The sequence below is a fragment of the Acinonyx jubatus genome, chromosome C1 (genome assembly GCF_027475565.1).
Source record: "Acinonyx jubatus isolate Ajub_Pintada_27869175 chromosome C1, VMU_Ajub_asm_v1.0, whole genome shotgun sequence".
NCBI classification, from domain to species: domain Eukaryota; kingdom Metazoa; phylum Chordata; class Mammalia; order Carnivora; family Felidae; genus Acinonyx; species Acinonyx jubatus.
The window spans coordinates 71,898,166-71,921,213 of NC_069381.1; the positions used below are offsets into that span (position 1 = coordinate 71,898,166).

General features: G+C 38.6%; 1 protein-coding gene and 1 long non-coding RNA gene across 2 annotated transcripts in view; one reads left to right on the top strand and one right to left on the bottom strand.

Moving 5' to 3' along the window:
* The window catches only part of CLCA1 (chloride channel accessory 1), a 30,865-nt gene extending 16,876 nt beyond the window's left edge, over positions 1-13,989 (top strand). The window contains exons 7-14 of the mRNA XM_015070371.3: positions 385-612; positions 3,216-3,390; positions 5,224-5,330; positions 7,358-7,573; positions 8,417-8,678; positions 9,710-9,880; positions 12,358-12,597; positions 13,449-13,989. Coding sequence (XP_014925857.2) covers positions 385-612; positions 3,216-3,390; positions 5,224-5,330; positions 7,358-7,573; positions 8,417-8,678; positions 9,710-9,880; positions 12,358-12,597; positions 13,449-13,837 — 1,788 coding nt within the window. The 3' untranslated portion in view covers positions 13,838-13,989. The remainder of the gene's footprint in view (positions 1-384; positions 613-3,215; positions 3,391-5,223; positions 5,331-7,357; positions 7,574-8,416; positions 8,679-9,709; positions 9,881-12,357; positions 12,598-13,448) is intronic.
* Positions 1-23,048, bottom strand: part of LOC113599273 (uncharacterized) — an 88,319-nt gene that overhangs the window by 3,849 nt on the left and 61,422 nt on the right. Inside the window, exon 2 of the long non-coding RNA XR_008295024.1 lies at positions 739-866. This is a non-coding gene — a long non-coding RNA (uncharacterized LOC113599273). The remainder of the gene's footprint in view (positions 1-738; positions 867-23,048) is intronic.

The window sequence follows — 23,048 nt, forward strand, 5'->3', positions numbered from 1 at the left end:
CATTTGCCAAATTAAATTAGCTTTCAATTTATGAGCACTGATCTGATAAAGTGCATAGCCTTAATATTTTTTATGTTTCGCTGATAATATGTAGATCTATAGAACTGTTACTAAAGCAGTGATCTAATGATCAAACTAAAGCCAAATCTGGTTTGACCTTTTAGGGCCACTTATACAAAGGCCCTAAAATTCTACCCAAAGATGTTACTAAATATAAAGGAGAAATTTAATACAGAAATCTAATTTAATATAAAGGCCTTGAATAAGCTTGTTGTCATTTACTCTGTGTTGAGGGAGCTATTTCCAAATTTCCTCTAGACTGTTCTGTTATTAGTCCACTCATCTAAACTCAACTGACTGCCTTTCTTCTACTTCTTCATTCAGAATGGTGACCGTCTTAATCGACTGAACCAAGCTGGCAAACTTTTCCTTCTGCAGACGGTTGAGCAAGGGTCCTGGGTTGGGATGGTGACATTTGACAGTGTTGCCCATGTACAAAGTGAACTCATACAGATAAACAGTGATGTGGAAAGGAATGCACTCACCAGAAGCTTACCAACCGTGGCCGCAGGAGGAACGTCCATCTGCTCTGGGCTTCGATCGGCATTTGCTGTAAGACAAGTTCCCCTATAATCTGTCAATGTTTACAATTTGTTTCCTAAACATCTCTCTGTTTTCAACAAATTAAGTCAAATTTCCTCTAATATTAAGTTCTATCATAATATGGGGCCTACCTACCTTTCTGTGTTTACGTGGCAGGGATTCTCTTCCAGGTGTCCTATGTTTAAGCAAATTGGATCACCTGTCCTTCAGCACTTCCACACCTCTGCTAGGCTCCCCACTTCGAATACTTTCTCCTCCTTCTCCTGTAATTCAAATCACATTCATTCTTCAAAGATCCATCACAGACACCACCTACTTCTTGACATCTTTCCTGATTCCTTCATCCGTAGAGAATCTCTCTAAACACTGGGAACTTTAAAAAAAAAAATCTCTTACGACTTCTAGGTCTTCTGTCTTACTTTCTAATCATGCACTTCACTCAAGCAAAATTTCTTTAGGAACAGGACTTATCTCTTTACCTCCCAGGCTGCTGGCACAATATCTTTTATACAGAAGGTTCTCAATAAATAAAATTGAACTGAGTTATCTGATAGCACCTGATTCTTAATTGCTCCAAATATATCATCCAATATTGAATATTTCTTTAGAAGATATTTAGCCCCATGAAACAAAGAATAAGAGGCTGAGAGAAGCTGGCTGGCTAAGGTCTCAGAATATCTGTGGCATCTTGGGCAGGTCGGCCTTCTGCCTGCTGTGGAGCACAATACATCATTGGGGCTGTTCCAGATTCCCAAGCAGCAGCAGGAATAGTTAGACCCAGCTCACACTGTTGCATGTGGACAACAGACACTGTTGCATGTGGACAATTTCCTCACATTCAGTCTGTCCCTCTAGACCTTTTATTCCACCTTGAAGTTTAGTTCTTTAAAAGTGGTTTCCATTGTTTGTACAGTCAGCTGCAGATCCCTTCTCCAGATGCCTGTGTGCATCTGGATTCTCTGGCCTCTACCACTCACCCAAGCTTTGATTAAAGAACCAAATGAAGGAGGGGAACTGACATTGAAATCGCTGATGTGTTAGACTAAACTCCCGCTATGCAAAACCTCAGGGGAGATGACTAATGCCAGATGGCCTGGTGGTGAAGACAGAACTTCTGGTTCTGCATTTTCCTCTCAGATGGGTGAGAGAGAGTGTGAGAGACACAACTGGAATTTACATGCTCCTCTTGCCCAATGGAGTCCAGATGTGGGGTGGGAGGAGCTTATATGTGACTTTACAGTGATGAGGTAAAGGGCCTTGGGTCCTACACTGTCCTTAAGTTCCCCATTGTTTCCTGCTGCAGGACCCATGTCAGGTCTGTTCTGGGCTCTTGTGTCTGCTGAAATGCCCACTGGACTTTGCTCTCCAGGTTTGATCAGGGCCCAGTGATCCTTCCTGGCTGACTCAGTCCCACTCTGGCTCTCACTATTGGAGCAGAGCCCTGAGCACCCCATGTCCTCCATTCAACCCCTGAGCAGACTATACACCCCTCAGCCTGTCTGGCAAGATGACCTGTTCTCTTATCTGCCAATTTCTGTCTTCCCTACAGTGTATGTGGGAACTTCTGCATGTTTTCCATGGCATGTAGCAGTGATGGGGAGTAGGACACAAGAATCCAAATGAAGTCCTTTCCCTGGCCTCTCAGGCTCTGCAACTTGGTCAAATCAAGGCCACAGCCATGGCTGAGAGGATCGTGGGCTCTGGACTCCTACATGCAGCAGCAGTCGTAGTTCTTCCCTCTTTCCTTGTGTGGCAGCCCTCTCTCAGAGTCCAAACAAAGTGGGGCAGAAGTCCCCTCTGTTCTTAGCTTTCGTTTCAAGCTACTTAAGGTGCCTTCCCTTTCTGACAGTCTGGTCCAGAGAAGATTGCTTAGGCTTGATTGCTTGTCTCCCCTACTTCTGGGTCCCCCTTCTACTCTTCTTAGGGGAAGAGTGGACTCTTGCCTTCCTCTTCTGAAATGAACATCACTATTTTTTAATCTAATTTTCCTTCTATCATAACTTATCCAACATGGGTAAAAGGTTGGTTCTATACAATGTAAAAAGCTATAATCTGTGTCATAAGGAATGGTTGAAACGTAGATGTCATAAGACAACTAGGAACTGTGGGTTAATAGTAATGAAATTATTTGTTTTTATTAGAGGGAATATTAAAAACTATTAACAACTCACGGGACCCGGGTACTTACCAGTCAGAACCAATGCCAACCATTTTATAGGCTAAAATCTGCCCTGAGTCTCATATCTCCAAAATATTATTCTCATTCAATGAAGGGAGTTTCTGAGAATATCTGGGAACCTCTGAAAGCCTGTCAAGGAGAGATCATGTGAAAGAAACTAGAAAAACCTCCTTTGCTGCTTCCACAGTGGTGTCCATCCCTAGAACTGTCTTGTATCCCTCTTAACGGAGACTGCTCCATAGCAGGGTAACCAAGAGAAAACACTACTGTCAAGTTCCATGAAAGTTGTTGATTTAAAATTAATCATTTCAAGATAGAAAGATATGTGACCATTCTCAGGCACTCGTTTATTGCCTCTGGAATTTCCCTTTAAATGCAGTTTTCCCGACACCTTGGGCACCCTGATATCTCATGCCCTGAATTATGTTCTCAGGTTATTAGGAAGAAATACTCAACAGATGGATCTGAAATCGTGCTACTGACTGATGGGGAGGATAACACAATAAGCTCATGCTTTAACGAGGTGAAACAAAGCGGAGCCATCATCCACACAGTCGCCCTAGGACCCTCAGCAGCAAAAGAACTAGAGGAGCTGTCTAAAATGACAGGTGAAGAGTGGTCTGCTGCATCCCATTGAATTGTCGCTTCTACTGCACTGCAAGCTCCAGTGAACTGAGGAGAAGGAGAAGGAGAAGGGTGGGATATATATAGAGAGGGATAATCTTATTAACCAACTACCTGCCCTTCCTCCCAAATGACCATTAGAACTAACTCTACCCATTTATTTTAAGGCCTTGGTTCTAGGATTAGGGCAGTCTGGAGGAAGATGGGAATCAGCACAGCACTCTAGTTAGGATGCAGGTCTCTCCTCCCAGACACTTTGTGAGGACTGGATAGAATCTAATAGGTTACCCAGGAACCACTCTCTTCCAGTTTTCAGCTGGCTAAGAGACCCAGGGGGGACAGATGACAAGCCACTAACTACATAATACCATGATACAAGTACCATATTAGCAGTAGAAAGCACTTGAATAAAAAGAAAGAATAGAAATCCTTGACTTTATTGAGGGAAGAAGGTTCCAGGAGGATGACCTCCAAGCAGAGACTTTAATAAGGAGTAGCAGAGGTAGAGCAAAGGGTCTACTGAACCACACAGAAAATGTAGAAAACAATGCAGTTTCTCCATAAGACATTAATATTTTGTGCTTCTAACTCACATACAGAGACAGATGTTTAACATAGATTCCATATATGCCTGGCTTCTTTAGCAGAGTAAATGGGCACATTTTTTTTTAACTTAGGGCCAGGATTATGCATATCAATTATTATGTGAGTTGCCTTCTGAGGCAGGTAAAATGATAGGACTGCTTGCTCCTATCTGCTTAAGACTGCTTACTTGTCTTAAGTTGGGTTTCCTAGAAACAGAGCCTGAGACAGGGAGTTATAGAAGGAGAGCCCTCAGGAGAACAGGAGAATTGAAAATAGGATAGGGCAGGGAAAAGACGTAAGCACAGAAATGGATTTAGAGTCTAGCTGAAGTCTAAGCCCACAGCGGGCTTTCGATCTGGAATTGCATCACACACCTGGTGCAATCTTGAGGTAAAAGCGCTGACCTTTTGTAGCACTGTGTCCATCAGTCAGTGGCTATGAAGAGTCGAGGCAAGTTGGAGGTGAAGGGACATGTTATTTCTCTGGCAAGTATAGCCCCTTTGGGTAAGGCAACTCTCTGGACAAAGGGGTAGCTATCTGCCATTAGCAGCTAACACTCAGAGCAGCTGGGGAGAGATTCACTTGTCTAGGTAAGGGTATCTGAGTGAGGCTCCAAGAACATTACCAAAATACTTACCTTAAATTTTGGATGGCATTAATAGTTTAAAAGTACTTTCACATCAACTATCTTAGTTACATATGTTCTAAATAGCCCAAGACTGCAAGACCTGGTTTATAATCTTTTTTTTTTACTACATATTATACTTTTCTATAACTGTTCTTTGTCAGCTGTTATTTCTTGCTGTTGCTACATATACATGTTTTATGATTTAGGGGAAAACTCAAAATTGAAGCTTGTTAGGATTATGTCTAAAATAAGAATAAATCAATAGGCTTGGAATAAGGCTTAATGAATTCTCTTATATGAAAGTGCATGACTTTTAAAACATGAAATTTTATGATATTATTTTTGACCTATCAGAGATCCATGGCTGCTTTACAAATAATTGACATAGTTGGGCAACTGAGATGTTGCTGAAGCTATTATTTAGTATGATTAAAAAATTAGTAGCAGCTTCTGAGTTCATCTGGATGCCTATTTGATATTGATCAATTAATACCTTAATAATGCAACAAAATATTTCACATATTCTGCTGTCTTAACAATAGCTAAAATGCCGCAAATACTTGCTTTCTAGAAAACAACTTCTGATAATGTAATTGCATTTTAGGAGGTTTACAGACATATGCTTCAGATCAGGCTCAGAACAACGGCCTCATTGATGCTTTTGGAGCCCTTTCATCTGGAAATGGAGCTGACTCCCAGCGCTCTATCCAGGTCAGAATTTTTACTCTTTGGTTTTTCATGTTTATAAATAATCATAGCCAAGATGGAGAGCTTAATGGTTAAAACTCCTAAGTACTATATTCTTCTAGTAGTAGATTAAAATTAAAAATAGAAGTTTCAGCCTGACATTAGACATTATTCCTAAAATGCAACACTACTTATTTAAACAAAGCAATTAGTGTTTACTTGTTTGGAAACAATGCTAACTGACTTCCTCATGGAAACCAGCAACATAAAATATAATAGGTCCAAGAATTCATTTTTAACATCTGCTAACAAGCACCCATAGCAATATAATTGGGTCAGAATTTTCTTCACAGTAGATCATCTTAAAACAAATTTTCTGGAACAAGTAAGTGTTCAGGGATTACTTGCTCTATTTTTCCATTACCTCAAACCCCTTATATTTGCCAAGAGTTTCTTATAATGGGTGGAAAGTGTTTTGTTCTGTGAAAAGCCCATGATGTCAGTCAAGACACCTGGATCCTGGGCCTGGGCCTGCCATTGACTCTATAACTCTGGGTTAAGAACTTCATCTTTCTGGACCTCAGCCAGGTATGAACCAGAAAACATTCTTGGACCCTTCTGGTTCTAAAATTTCAAGAAAACCAAATTTTCTTTCAAAAGTCTTGAGGCTATTTTTTACGAAAAGAACAAATGTATTTTAAATGTTTTCCTTGAATAGTTTCAAAAGCTACTCCTATTAATTTTTAAACCTCAGAGTGAACAATCAGAACTCACATGTGTGTGAATTATGAGTTTTATTGTGATAATTTCATCGTGATTTCACAATTTTATTGTGAAAATTTGGACAAACGTAAAGGAATACTGTAATGTCAAAACCAAATAATGACAAATTTTGAAGCAACAGGCTTTCTGGGCTACCAGTGTAGCATTTATTCAATTAGAGAAGACTATACTCATTTGGGTAATCCTAGCTCAGATTCAAAAAATTAAACTCAGGAGTCCAGTCTGGAAATTGGAGGATGGTGTCTGAAAAAAAAGTAATTAAACTGATGAAAGGACAAGTTCATAATCAGGCAGTTTCTGACCATTATTTTTGTATTTTGGAAACCTAACGGGGAGAGAGATAGAGAAATGAGCAGAACTCAATTACCTACCTGCCATAAAAATCAGATCTAAGAGCCCTTCACTTTCTCCACATCCAAGAACAAAACTACCTATGAAATTAGAAAATCTGATCCCATCACAGGTCACCCTGTCTTCTCATAGATATCAGTTTAAGGATGAGAAATAATTATCTAGGAGACAATCCTTGAGGTCACATTCTCTGTAAAAGTCCCGTTAAGTCTTCCTCACCTCAGTTCCTGCTCTACCATTCCTTCATTCTGCTCCAAACAGCAAATCTGCCTTGGCCCTTGACTTACTTCATTTATCTTCACAGGGCCTGCAATAACACTTGACTTAGTAATTGATTATTTGCAATCCAAATGATCCATATGTGGATGGAAAAAAAAAGTCCCAGTCAGTCCCCTTAAGAGTTTATAGTCTAGTAAACAAGATGAGGTATAAACACTAGTAGGTATAAAGCAAAACACACTCTGAGAATATCAAAGGACTGATAGAATCAAGATTCTATGGGAACTCACAAGAGGGAGAGATTATTCTCAGCTAGTAAGTCAGATGGACGTCAGAGAAAGTTTCACAGAGAAAGTGACATTTGAACCAAATTTTGGAGGATTGATAAAGCTTGAACAAAAGGAGATTAACATACAGATTTCCAGGAAAAGCAGAGTATAATAAAGTCAGAGTCATGGATTCATGAGTGTCCTTTGGGGAAGTAGTCTGGTTTGGGTATAGGAATATACATCTTGGAAGCTAAGACTGGAAGAAAGGTAATTTAAAATTCAATCATGACTAGACCTAAGTACCAAACCAAGAACTCAGACATCACTGAAAGCTTTTAATGGGGCAACTGAGAGCTGGAAGCAGAGTGGAAGAGACTGTGTGATACGGGCTCTATTCTCCAGTATGTAAAGAGTTGTTTTTCTTAACAGCTTGAGAGTAAGGGATTAACCCTCCAGAACAATCAGTGGATGAACGGCACAGTGCTTGTGGACAGCACTGTGGGGAAAGACACTTTATTTCTCATCACCTGGACAAAACAGCCTCCCAAAATCCTTCTCTGGGATCCTAGTAAAAAGAAACAGGATGGCTTTGTAGTGGACGCAAACACCAAAATGGCCTACCTCCAAATCCCAGGCACTGCCAAGGTATGGGGCCAGGTTTTATCCTTCTCACATTTGGACAAAATAATCATAGCTTTTTATTTATTTATTTTCTATTTTTATTTTTTGAAATATATTCTCATTTTTATTTATTTATTTTTTTCAATATATGAAGTTTATTGTCAAATTGGTTTCCATACAACACCCAGTGCTCATCCCAAAAGGTGCCCTCCTCAATACCCATCACCCACCCTTCCCTCCCTCCCACCCCCCATCAACCCTCAGTTTGTTCTCAGTTTTTAAGAGGGGAAGGAAAAAAAAAAAAGAGGTTAGAGTGGAAGAGAGCCAAAGCATAAGAGACTCTTAAAAATCATAGCTTTTTAAATGTGCATGGTTGCTAAAAGGAGAGTTAGTATTGAATGAAAGGGAGAACACGGAAAATTCTCCATCTAATTCTCTGTCTCATTAGTATGACAGCAAATCAAGAGAAAGGAAATTGGTGATGTTTTCTCCATGTACTAAAAGGAGAACTTTCAAATTACGTAGGAGTCAAGATGCAAAATGGTCCTTGAAACTATGGGATCATGAAAAACATTTTCTCTACTTCAGGAACCCAATTATTTGATACTGCTTTTTAGAAACCAAGCAATGATAAGGACACAGCTTTCTGACCTCATTTTCCCAAATTACAATTTTATTGATGATAAGAAACATGTAGTCATTCCAAATGTACCTAAGTTTCCCTTGGCTGACAGAATATCAAAGATCTTCTTCGATATGCTTATAAAATGCTTGTATCAGATAAGCTTTTCCTATAGGTGGCATTGAAGTCATGTCTGTGTCACCTATGGTTATTAATTGAAATTTGTCTCCATTTGTTTTGATTAGGTTGGCATTTGGAGTTACAGTCTGCAAGCAAGCTCACAAACCCTGACTCTGACTGTCACTTCCCGTCCATCAAGTGCTACTGTGCCTCCAATTACAGTGACCTCTAAAATTAACAAAAACACAGGAAAATTCCCTAGCGCTATGATAGTTTATGCAAAGATTCATCAAGGAGCCTCACCGATCCTCAGGGCCACTGTCACAGCCATAATAGAATCAGTGAATGGTAAAACAGTTACCCTGGAATTATTGGACAATGGAGCAGGTAACCATTCAAAAAATTGGAAAATACATCTTTCTTTACCAAAAAGCAACCAAGAAAACAGAAAGAGGGCATGGTCTGATGAGGACAGTTAGAAGCGGGGAGTCCACTACTGGGGGTCTGGTTGGGAGAGCTGTCTGCTTCCCCACAATTCCTATATTTTAAAATGTTGGAAAACATGAAGACAGGCCTACCTTTTGCTTCCACAAAGGCCAAACACATTAGTGGCTTAAGCTCAATAAACTCAGAGACTCTAGGGAGTTGTCAGAGGATATTCCACACTCCCTAAAAGGGAAGGAGGAAAAGTAATAACTATCTTACGTTATCTACATTTTTATCTTCATTACACACTTTGGAGATATAAACCATACATTACAGATAAAGAAACTGAGGCTTTTGTATTTAGAAAACAGCAGATATAAATTCAAATGCATTCATATGTTACTTCTCTGTGTATGTAGACTCTGTATTAGCTTGCCCCCAAAGTGAAATTATTGTCCATTATTTTTTAAAGAATCTAATACAGAGAGTGAGAGAAAGAGAATTCTACATTTCTTTTTAGAAGGAACATTACTATGATGCAAGTAATCTTACTAGAACAAATTCTGTAAATGAATTGCCTACTTAAATCTACCCTAGTGAGAAGTCATGAATTAAAAAAATAATCATATAACATTTTTTTCTCCCCAGTAATGTACAGCAATTCAATTCAGTTCAAAAGATACTTATTGAATAGCTACCTTGTGCTATGTTGGATGTAGCAGAGACACACGGCATGATGTCAGATTTCAAAAAGAAAGATAACAATTCAGGAAGACAAAATATACACACATAAAGCTACACACACACACACACACACACACACGAAAAGAAAAAGTAGATCTCATTCTTAACACAATCAAATCCTAAACTCTCTTGGAGATAGTGTGACATTATCCTTGCTTTGAAACATTTTAACCTTCATATAAGTTGGAAATATACAAATGCCCAGCTGCCTTTAGGATATTCATTAATTCCTTCATTTCCCTGTCAAGGTGCTGATGCTACTAAGGATGATGGCGTCTATTCAAGGTATTTTACAGCTTACAATGCAAATGGTAGATACAGTGTGAAAGTGTGGGCTCTTGGAGGAATAAACGCAGCCAGTCAGAGGTTGATACCCCAGCAGAATGGAGCCATGTACATACCTGGCTGGATTGAGAATGGTAAGAAGTTTGTAATAACACATCTGACTTGAGTAAAAGGCTTGAGATCAAGAGAAAACCATCAAGCCTGTGAGGAAAATGGTGTAATTTAATTTCAGGGGTTCTCAGTATTAAAACTACTGACATTTTGGGACACATAATTCTTTGTTGTGAGGGCTGTCATTTGCATTGTAGGATGTTTACTAGCATTTCTGCCCTCTACTCACTAGTTATCAGAAGCAACCCCCACAGTCATGACAATCAAAAATGTCTCCAGACATCATCCACTGTCCTCTAAGAGGCAAAATAACCTCCACTTGAAAACCAATAGATTGAAAGTAGCTTTCAACTGCCTGGGTTCATATTATAGCCCTCTAGCAAATAAAATATTTTAGGTAATCTCTTTGTGCTTCATTTTCCTCACTTGTAAAATAAGGAATAATAATGGTAACCACCTCATATGGTGGCTGTGAGGAACAAACAAGGAAATACATCTAATAAGCTGTTACTGGTAAATAATAATGTTCAATAAATGTTTGCTATTATTTTTAATAAATTTTAAAACATTTGTTTTTAATTTTTTTAACATTTATTTATTATTAAGAGACAGAGACAGAGCATGAGCATGGAAGGGGCAGAGAGAGGAGGAGACACAGTATCCGAAGCGGGTCCAGGCTCTGAGCTGTCAGCACAGAGCCTGACGCAGGGCTCAAATTCACAAACCCTAGATCATGACCTAAGCTGAAGTGGGATGCTCAACCGACTAAGCCACCCAGGCGCCCCATTTTTAAATATTTTGTAATGAAGCTCTTTGCACTGATACTGGCATTTCCATAGAATAAGGAAATTTAGGGCTTATTATATATATCAGTATCGCAAGTCCACTGTCTCCTTTCTCTTGCTCAGACCAGGGAGACTAATAGATGAATCTAAAACCAACCAGCACACAGAGCCCATATGCAAGCATGCAGGGAAATTATGTACCAAGAAACAGACATTCCTATACCATCTTTGGTAATAAACACATCCTCTAGACTAGAGCTGGAACTGGGACCAAGACTAGTCCTCATGGGTTCCAGGACCTGCTTTCCATCAATTTCTACTCTGTCTTGTGCAGAGTGTGTTGGTGCTGGTGTATTATAAGAACAGCTCCTCCAAGTAGCTTCCCACTGTCCTCTTTACTTGGTTGGGTGTGTGCTCAGTAAAAGGAAGATTCTAGGACATGTGGTATCTGATGCAAAGGCGATCACAGAAAAGAAAAAAAAAACACTTTAAAAGACACTATTGCTTCCAAAGCTCTTTTATATATTTCACCTGAGTTTATTTTCATTTGTTCGTCTTTCTGAGTTAGGGGAAGAAGGCAAGGGGAGATCGGTGTGGTGGCTATATCTAGCCTCATGCTCAGTGTTTTACTCACATTAGGACATTACTTTCTCCTAATTATCCCATTCTATAGATGGAGAAACAGAGGCTAGGGAGACTGTTGGCCTAACTGTGATAGAACTAACTGTGGCAGGACCTGGATTGGCATTGGAAAGTCAGTGTTTTTCCTCTATCCTTTGATGAATCTTAATACCAAGAGAGATAGTCTCTACTGTTAAATTGAATACTAACTCTGAACTTGCTATCGTATCCACTTCATCTTTGCCCAAGACGAGATTGATGGGTATGAAAATCAATCTGTCTCTACAGACAAAAATTTTAAGGGCTAAGGAAGTAGAGTTTATAAGAGAGTAAATTCTGACTAATGCCATGTTAGGGTATTATGGAATATTTTTATTGAAAAGACAGTCTGAGAACCCTAATGACTGAGCAGGCCAGGGTATTTGTTGAATTCCAGGATTACTTTTATATAACCTTTCAACAACAATGTGAGAAACATTGAGATTGCTTCAGGCACTAAGTTCCCATGCATTCAATGAGAAGATAAGAAGTCTTCCAAAAGCATAACATTTTAGAACCCCAACATAAAACAGTTCATGAGAATCTGCAATCTAATAAGGAAAATAAAACATGAACATGGAGAAAAGAAAAATGTATAGAAGAAATAATCAAGGCAATTCTTGATGGTCCAGATGATTACCAAATAAATAGGAAAAATAATAAAACCAACAGTATTACCTAGGTGCAAGAGATTTCTTAAAATCTTAAAACAGAAGTAGGATTTAAACTGACTGAGGAAGAGTAAAATCAGGATAGACAAAGAGATGGGAAGAGAAACAATTCCAGGACAAATGTCATGAAAGTAAATCATGAGAATTGTTATTCCTGAAAATGTCTGATTCTCTGTTTTTTTTTCCCCAGATACAACCTGATTTGGGATCTTTATACCAAATAGTTAAAATTAGTTTTGTGTATGGGAGGAAACAAGGCAAAGGGGACAGTAGGAAGAGGGCATTCTGATAACCAAAGAGAAGGAAGTATAGTCATACAATGCTTACAATGTAATGTAACATAACATAACATAATGTAATATAATGTAATGTAATATAATGCAGGTGAAGTAAACTGGAATCCACCCAGACCGGAAATTAATAAGGATGATCCTCAAAGCAAGCAAGTGTGTTTCAGCAGAACATCCTCAGGAGGTTCATTTGTGGCCTCTGGTGTCCCACAGGCTCCCATACCTGATCTCTTCCCACCTTGCCAAATCACTGACCTTAAGGCAAAAATCCACGGGTACAAATTTATTAATCTGACTTGGACAGCTCCTGGAGACGATTATGATCATGGAAGAGGTAAGCAGAATGTGGTATGCACCCTGTAAAGGAGTTTAGCAGCCACGCAGGGGTGCAAAAGAAGGTGAGGCAGGCGGGTGTGTTGTGATGTATGTGGAAGGCAGAAGGCAAGAGGGCTCTTGAATGTCCTCTGAAATGAAAGGTTAGGATTTTTAAATATGAGAGGTTTGGAACCCGAAAAACTGGCGTACTTTAAGTTTTAAGAGGCTTCAACCAGTAACAGGCAATCCTTAGGGTTTTGTTTTTTGTTTTTTGTTTTGTTTTGTTTTTGAAATATTGCCAAGCTGTCCTTTAATAAACCCCATTTTTAGAAACAACTCCTGGAAAGGATTGGGAGTGGAGCATAGATTACTAAGGAGCAGAACTGGCCTTTGGAAGAAATCTACTAGATTTTGCGTGTAGTCTTTGGATTGCAGCATGGGCATCACATGAATCTTGTTAGAAATGTAGAACCCCAGTCCCCAACCAGACCTACTGAACCATAATCTGCATTTTAAGATCCCTGGGTGTTCTGTATGCACATTAAAATTTGAGAACCACCACTACCAAAATCTCCTCTATAAGTAATAAAGCAATAAGCAGTAATTTTAAAACTTCCTTCCTCAGTCAGGTGCATGCAGCATGCACAGAAATACGGACCAAGGCTTTAGGTCATGCCTGATCCAGTTTTATATTTATCATTCTGTCAAGATACACAAAGGAGAATGTAAAAAGTATACTAATACTTATAAATATGGACCATCAATTACATTTATTCATTGGAACATAGGGGATGGTGATACAGTTTCTAATAGACTCTTAAACTTCTTTACAACTTGAGAATCACATGCCACAAACTTTTTTCTTTTCAGCTCACAAGTATATCATTAGAATAAGTGCAAATATTCTTGATCTGAGAGACAAGTTCAATGATTCTATTCAAGTGAACACATCTGATCTCATCCCGAAGGAGGCCAACTCTGAGGAAGTCTTTGTGTTTACACCAGAAAACATCACTTTTGAAAATGGCACAGATCTCTTCATTGCTGTTCAGGCTGTTGATAAGGCCAACCTGAAGTCAGAAATCTCTAACATTGCACGAGTGTCTTTGTTTATCTCCCCCGAGATTCCTCCAGAGATACCTAGTCCTTCTCTTCCTTGTCCTGAAATTAATGTCAACAGCACCATTCCTGGCCTTCACATTTTAAAAATTATGTGGAAGTGGCTAGGAGAATTGCAGCTGTCAGTAGCCTTGGGCTGAGTTTTAATGAAATGAATAAATCATCCATCCTTGCTTTGATTATAAAATTTTCCAAAATGTATTTTAAACTTTCCTGTAGAGGGCGACATAATGAAATAAAATGTTAAACAACTGGCTATGCATGAATAAAAACTATCCATTCAAATCCAAAAGTTTTATCATTGCTCAGGCATTTATTAATGAAAGTATGTTTTAGTTCATTTTAAGGAGATTTTCCAATTAAGAAGAACATGTAATTTCATGTGAAAGATGCCAGAAATGGCCAACTACGTTAGTACCAACATTACCAGGAATGTGTATTCTTTTCCCTAAATTTTGGCAAGGATGCATTTCAAGAAGAGATTGCATTGTAGAAAGAAATAGTAGAATTATGAAATCTCCACAGGAATAGATATGTATGTTATGTGCATGAAATTACAAGTCAGTGATGCTTAAAGCCACAGCGGTGGGACATGAAGTGGGAAAAGTGGGTTCAAGCCTGATATGAAGGGAAAGTGATTGAGAAATGAATTATACTGTGTATGCTTTGTACCAAATGCTCTACTAATGGCTTATATGCATTATCTTATGTAACATAATTCATTCAACAAATGTTCATCAGCTGCCTATTATATTCTAGGCCCATTCTAAGTCCTGAGTACAAACAAATGAGTAAGATTTGGCCTCTTTCCTGTAAGCAATAAAAAATATCTGAGGATTTGTTTTTAATGAAGAGGCAGATATCATCAGAGCTACGCTTCAGAAGACGGACTTTGAGGACCATGTGAAGAACTGAATAAAGTCGGGAAAGTTATGACAGATGAAAGGAAAAGGAGAGGAAAAGGAAAAGGAGCCAAATAAACTTAGCAGTATGGCAGCCTCCATACAACTAATCACAAATTCCAGGGCCTTCAAGGGGAAGTATCCTTGTAAAAGGTATTTCAAGTTCTCAGTTCATTAGCATGACGAGTTCGAGATGTGGGTGGCTCTCTGACTGAAGGCCCCAAATTTATTTCTATACAGATCTTCCTTCTTTCAAAATAGGATTTCAGGCACTTCAGAGACACATTCAATACACATATTAGAGAGATTAAGAAAATTTTTAAATGAAGTGAAATAAGTATATAATAAAAACAAGTGGAAGGTTCAGTACATCCAACGCCTAATATAACAGTCTATACAATCGATACAATCAGATCACACATTTCATTTTGAACCTCCAAGCAGGCAGAACAAAGGAGCCCTGCAGAGTAACAAAATTAACAGAATCTACAATGGAAAACACACCAGAGGCTCAGGAGGAGCCATGTGGAGTTTCATCAATGGATGCTTAATAAATTAGGGTACCGTGATATTAAGGGCTGCGCCCTCAGCAGCATCCATATAATAATTGCAACAAGTTTAATATAGTGTTGGTCACAACATCCTGCACTGTGATCACACTTCACTGTGGTGTTACAACAGAGTGATACCCCACCATTGTTTAGGAAAGACAACTCTACATTGACCCAAACAACCCAAATCTAGCAAGTAGCTCTTGAGTTTGCTCCAAAGATAAATTTCGGAGACATGGATTGTATGTCCTTTAGGCCATTTTCTATGCCAAATTGTTCTTATATGCAAGTTTGTTATAGTAATTGAATGGCAGAGCGTCCTGAGGCTAGAAGCACACCAATGTCCTAAAGTTCAGTACTGTTGATTAAGGGCACTTTCAGGTACTCTTCCAAGCAAACAGACAGAAGGTCAATTCGAAGGTTTCTTTGAACAGTTATAAAACCAAACTGGGACACGTGCCTGACCAGAGGGCCACTCACCTGCCCCATGTGGGAAAGTGGGTCTGAAGTCTTCAACGCAGCCTCATGGAACATGGCTACCACGGGTTTAGCTTGGAAAATGTCTAAGTTACTCACTGAGATTTTAATTTCCCATTTGGACAAACTCAATGGAATATACTATGGAATACAGAAGGGAACTTCATAGGGATATATAATGTTACTTAAGAGAAAGGAGGTAAATGCCAGCACGTAAATAAGGCAGAAAGTAGAGAAGAGCAAAAGAAAACATTCGTATGTACTCTGGGAATGTAGGGAAGCTTGTTGCAAAATAGATCTGGAGTCATACGTGGTAAAATGTACCAAAATTTTGCCTTATGCCATCATTACCCCAAAATGACCTTAGTTTTTTTAGTTTCTCCTAGGCCACTTAAGTGAGTGGGTAAATCTGGTGAATATATCCAAGATACTGGTAACATAGAACTTTCAAATAAAGGCCTGTGTCCTACGTAGATTTTTTTTCATGTAGAACCACAGCTTCATTCTGCTTCCTTTGTGAATGCTTTCCCCACCTTTGTTACTTAACTGAGCTTGAACTCTTCTTGGAAGACTCCCTTTCTTCTAGAAGAGACTTCTCCCAGTACCCAAGAACCAGGGATGGGTGGGGAGAAGTATTCTCTAAGCTCCCTTTGCAACTTCCAAACTAGGCCATTACTCCTCTGGTCTCATGTTTTTGTTTTTGTTTTTTAAAGCCTTCATCCATTTCTGTTCCCTCACTGTCACCTACCAATCCCAAGACAGGTGCCTGGGTAACAATCTTTCTTCTCCTTGCCTCCTAAAATCTCTCTGCCTGATATCATAATCTATGTGAATGAGTCAATCAATATCTTAACCTCAAAATTCCTTGATCTTCACCTGATCTCCACTAAACTTTAACAAATTGTTAGTCTGAATCATGAAAGTGCCTTTTTATAAATTAAAAAATGATAGAATATTGGCAATTCTATGTGGTGTGACCTAATACTTCTAAGGTCCAATCTGGACCTAATAATTGCATAGAACAACCCCACCTATGAAATCTTAAAATACAATAGCCTATTCTGGGACAAGCTCTTAACCCTCTTCCTCACTTCCTATCCTCCTAAACTGTCTGGCAATTTCATGATGCTCTCTCATTACTTGATTGCCTCTTTTTACCCAGCCCATTATCTCCTTTGCTGTACAGCCCCTAAATGGTGTGTCACTTCAAGTCCTTCCTTGACAACCCCTTCAATTCCCTCATCTACTTCTACTTATCTTGTTATCACACCTGCCTGGAAAATCTCTAGCTTTGCATTAAACATACTGTCTGTGTGCTTGAGGCATTCATTTACCCATTCAACAAATATTTTTTTAAGTATCTACATTATGTCCCAAGCACTGTATTAAATGCCAAGGATACAACCAGTGAACAAACCAGGTGGGGTTTCTGCTCTCAAGGAGTTTATAGGCAGCTGGCAATAAACAAGCAAGTGGGAAATTAACAATGGACAATATGTAGTTGCTATGGGGGCGGGGGAAGCATCTATTTTAAGAACCCATGATGTGGTAGCCAGTCCACATGTGGTGTGGTATCTGCCAAAGGAAGTGATACTTCTACTTTCATAATGTCTGGCTAGAAGCATAAAATAAGGAGGGAAAACCAAGAGAAAGATAAGCATAGTAATCCTAATCAAACTTCCATTTCTACAAGTATTGTTACATCTTTCATGTTGGGCAAACTCTACTGCCACACGCAATCTGGAGTGACCCTGGGGATCAAATTCTTTTCATTTACTCAATGAATTACTTGGTGATATCAAGATCAGCAAAAGAATAAGGATGAGAATATAAGCACTATGTTTTTAAAATTATACTTTAAAAAAACTACCTGACGTGGGGCCTCAGTGAATTAATTCTACATGCTCTCAAATAATTCTACAAGGCTTCAGACTTTTGAGCAAATGCCAAAACCTTTCCAAAGAACATGCTGTCCAAGCATTTTCAACATTGAGGGATTGATTAAAACTAAGAAAGAGAAGACAAATCAATAAAACAGTGTTCAAGGAAGCTTACGGTAACATTTCACCAAAATAGTCAAAGATGAAAATCCAGGTAAGAACCAAATAATGAGGACAGGAAATTCATTGAGTTAGAAAGCCTAAGCAAAACATAGTTATTGTAATTAAGAAAATCTATTTAACCCAGTTCTTGGTGCTCAATATGAAAAGGGAAAAATGTTAAATCGATCTTCTTAGCCTATTCAATTATTACTAGAGATAAGTTTTTCCTAAATTTCAAAAATAATTTCAAATCTATTAGAAAAAGAAAAAACCAAAACACACGTGAAGAGCTGCAGAATGTATAGCACAATCTATACTGTTAGTGGCCATAGCAAGCTCATGCGTGATTCCAGCGGGCATAGGACTGTAGTTGGTCCTACTCATAGGGCATAGCTATGGGACCCAGAGCAATACTTTGAGGAGCCAGACAATCAGGCTATTTAGAGGAAGGCTTAATTTAGTATTTGGGGGTTGGAAAGCAGAGTACTAGCATTACCACCATCACCCCCACTGACTTAGGGGGTGAGGAAGAAGTGTTGATGGAGGGAGAGATGACAGGGTTTCAAGGCCTTGGCCAAGAAGAGGAAGGCATTACATTATCACCATCATCATTTGGTATATTACCTAATATTGATAACAACCATAATTTATTAGGATTTTACTAAGTGTCAGGCACTAAGTGCTTTGCATGCTCACATCCAGGTCCTGACCTAATATTAAGTACAAACTGATGACCCACCTAAAATATGTCTAAATATGCAAATATTACAAATCAGGCTAACAAGCTATAAAAAAAATGTGTTTATCCCCTATCTTCACAAATATACCGTCATTACGACTTCAAAACCCAGATTCAGAGTTAACATTCCTGGACCCTCACAATGTCATCCTGGAACATGGCAGCCCAGGAACAGATGGGCCATGAAGCAACCGTTTTTTTTCCTACTCTTCCCAACTCCAGTCCTCACCCTGAGGGACCTCACATTCACGGGTATGGCCTCTTTAAGCCCATGCACAATATCAATAGCTGCTCTTTATCCATCTCTTTAGCCTGGAAGTGCACACACCTTTGATGCAATCTCTGCCCTAGGGAGAACTGACCCTTGCACCCAAGTCAGTTCTGGGCCATAAAGACCATGAAAGGAGGGCCATTAATTAATCAGAGAATTTCAGGTTTCAGGCATGAGTAGCATGTTTTAGAAGTGGGGAAGGGGGCTCATTCACTGGATGGGTATAATTCCTTGGCCCTCTGGACTCTTTACCCCAGAAAAAGAGGACAGGCCAGTTTCGTAATTATGGGGACTCAGTGCAACATGAAAATGTAATACCCCTTGTTCAAGCAGCAGTAAAAAATAATGTTATTAAAGCTACTAAGGGGCACCTGGGTGGCTCAGTCACTTAAGCGCCCAATTTTTTATTTTGGCTTAGGCCATGATCTCCCAGTTTGTGAGGTCAAGCTCCACATCAGCCCATGCTGTCAGTGTGGAGCCTGCTTGGGATTCTCTCTCTCTCTCTTTCTCTCTGCTCTGTGCATACATGTGAATGCACACGCTCTCTCAAAATAAATAAATAAACTTTAAAAAAGTTCCTAAAATATAAAGCTTTTTCCTTTCTTCCATAGTCTTTCTCAGCTTTCTGTGATATTTTTGTTATTTAAAGTTATTCCAAATAAAGATAAACCACTATTTGAAAGTACATATATGAATTTTACTATTCATTTTCATATTGTACAATGCGAGGTCTAAAAGCAAATGTAAGAACACTTAACTTGTATGTGGAACACACAATTTGTATTTTGTAGCCTGTACATGCATGTATATTTCATTCTTGCCAGAACAGTGAAAACACTGAACAAAACTGACTCAAGTCAGTTTTTATTTCACATCTTGTTATATATATGTTCTCCACCTTTCGCTTACCTGTGAGTAAGCAGGACAAAAAGAAAAAGGAACTACGGTTACCCTATTTTTCCCTTTCCTTCTATCTCACCATTTTCAACATAAGTAGTTGCCTAATAAAGGGAAGTAACAAGAATAAGAAAAAAATACAATACAATTTCTTGGTTGTTTATGTTTCTTAGAATATCATTGCCTTCTTTCTGTGTTCAAAGAAAAGTTCTGGGTTGAACTGAAAGTACAGACTCTCAGGACTGTCAGGGCACCAACTACTCAACTGCAGATGTAACATGCTCACCTGGTATTCACTTTGAGTCTCACTGAACTCCAACGCATTGTGGGTCCAGCCAAGTTCTATGCTTAGGAGACATCGTGAGTGCTTCATGCAAATTGGGTGGCAAGAAATGTTGGATACACATAGTGCATGTATTTCCTCTACTTAAATGCATGAACCATTGTCCCAGCAGATTTCACTTATAAAACATAAGCTCAAAGACAAAATTAGTAAGGATTTCAAGACAACTACAGCAAAGCATTAAACCAAGCACAGGACCTTTCTGAGTAGAGGGCCCTGATATGTGACTACACAGATCTTGCCTGTGATGCCAGACCTGAGAGAGACACAGCCATCAAAGAGCCAGAGCAAGGTCCTCTAAAGGGAAAAAATGTCATATCAAAAGGCTATATAGATGGGAAACTAAGGCTCAGAATTAAGTAAGTTTCCTGCAACAACTGATAAGTGACTTAAGTAGTATTTAAGCAGAGTTAGTTGAAATCTAGAGACCAACCTCTTTAATCAGTTTACCATAGTTCCTCATGAAACAGAAGCTTAGTTGTGTGAACTGGATCAACACTGTACAAGGCTCATATTTTCACAGAGTTCTTTTCCCCATAGCCAAGAACTTCCAGGCTGATTCATTGGCAGGCTGGCTTCAGCAACATAGTTGCAATTACACTATTGCTAAGCATAAAACATTAGCTTGATGAAGAGAGAGGAAGCAAGTGACTTTCCTTCTAGTAATAATTAGAATACACAAAAAAGCAAGAATACTTATTATTTATAGTAATAATGAGGATAGCAAACATTTATTTAGCACTTACTATGTGCCAGATACTGCTCTAAGAGCTTCTGCTCTATTATCTCATTTTTCTTCACAGAAACTTTACGAGGTTGGTAATATTATTATCCACATTTTATAAATGAGGAAGCAGAGGCAAAGAGTGGTCCAGCAAATTGAGTAAGTTCACACAGCTAGTTAGTGACAAAGTCACCATTTAGAACGCAGGCAGTTCTACTCCTTTGAATCATCTTTCTCTCTTCATAGATCTGTCCCTATATTATTGAAGACAGGTGGAACTAAAGCAACTGACCCAGACAAGATGAGTAAATATTCCTAGAATAACAGTACAAGGAACTTTAACAGCATTTTAGTTTATCTGACATAACTGAAACCACACATTAACCAGTTTTTCATGCATTTTACTTTTCAGAAAATAATTTTTAAATGTTCCCTTTATAGACCTAACTTTTTGATCCTATAGCCAATGCTCCATAAACAGGAAACATTTTATATTTAATTCAATGTTTTGCGTACCTTCCTTATCTACACTTACAACATATCCAGGAACCAGGAAATAAGGGGAAACCCCAGCAGACTCACAAAACTGTTACAAGAAACTGTTCTCAACATAACTATTAACTTTAAAATTGACTGTCAATCACAGCTCAGAACCTGGAGCCTGCTTCGGATTCTGTGTCCCCCTCTCTCTCCACCCCACCCCTGCTTGTGCTCTGTCTCTCTGTCTTTCAGACATGAATAAACATTTAAAAAAACTTAGAATTGACTGCCAACCAAATTTGCTAATAACTTAAAGTACAGAGATCATTGCCTGGCTTCCTTGTTTTGTTTTTCTGTTTTAACACTGGACAGTATATGGATCAAATTTGCTAATATAACATAACCTAGTTGTCCAGTACTTTGAACTGTTTCTCTGTTTCACTGGATATTTGTAGGAACTCATGTATCAAATGTGCATATCTGATAGTGAACTAGCAGTTCTGAATAATAAGCTGTGACAAAGGTAACCAAGAACAACAAAGATCCTAAGTACTAGGATGGATTGGTTCATTCAATTTCGTCAACTGGGAATAAGGGTATCTTCTAGCCCTAGTTTCCTGTGTGCTATGAGCAATCCCATTGATTGGTAACAACAAAATCCATACTACTAAATTAAAAGCATATATGGAGCACTATTCGTACGTTTCAAATTAACAAAGATATCTTTAAATGTTAATGCTTATAAAGTACAATGAGGTGTTTACTCTCATGTACCACCTCATGAACTATAAATGGGCACTATCTTTCTAGAAAGCAACTGGCAACGCCAAGGGCCATAAATATCTTCACCCCTTTGAAACATCAGTTTATGTCCAGATATATATCATGAGGAAAGAACTAAAATTGCCAACAAAGATGTTCATAGAAGCATTATCTGAATGATACCCAAACTGGAAACAATTGCAATGTCTAACAATAATAGTAAAGTATGAGGTATTCATGTGGTGGAATTCTACTCAATCATTTCAAGTGGGATTTATGAAAGAATTTACTGACATAAAAAATGCTTTAAAATATATAACCATTCACTTATGGAACATTGGGCAAGTTACTTATGTCTCTGTACTACAGTTTCTCTATCTGAAATGTAGGAATAATAATTTTATCATAGGATTGATGTGGAGATTAATTGAACGAATACAAGTAGAGTAGTTAGAACAGGGTCTGGCACAGAAGAATCACTAAGTCAGTATTAGTTACTTATCACCGCCATCATCAATTTCATCCTCATTCCAAGAAAGTCTTTTGGTAGAATGCTTATAATATATACAGTTGTTTTTTTTTTTTATTTTTTTAATGTTTATTTATTTTTGAAGGGGAGAGAGACAGAGCATGAGTGGGGAAGGGGCAGAGAGGGAGACACAGAATCTGAAGCGGGCTCCAGGCTCTGACCTGTCAGCACAGAGCCTGACGCGGGGCTTGAACCCACTAGCTGTGAGATCATGACCTGAGCCGAAGTCGGCTGCTTAACTGACTGAGCCACCCAGGTGCCCCTAATATGCCCAGTTTAAAAATGTTTACAAAATTGAATGCACAGTATAGTCTTAATAGTTCAAGAAAAAAAAGTGTATGTATATATAAAATAATAGGTAATTAAAATTTCCTTCTTGAAACCTTGTAATGTTTTCCAATTTATATAATAAATATTATTTATAATCACAACAAAGATTTTACACATAAAAAGGAAACAGTCTACATAGTACAAAAGCCAAAGCATGTTGAGAAACAAAAATCAGAAGAGTGATGCCAGAAATTCAAAGTGGCAACAAAGAATGAGCACTGGGAAGACAGAACAAAGCCAGAAATGAGGAAAATGGAGAACTTACAGCTCTGCAGCACAGGACAACATCTCTGCCTTCAGGGGC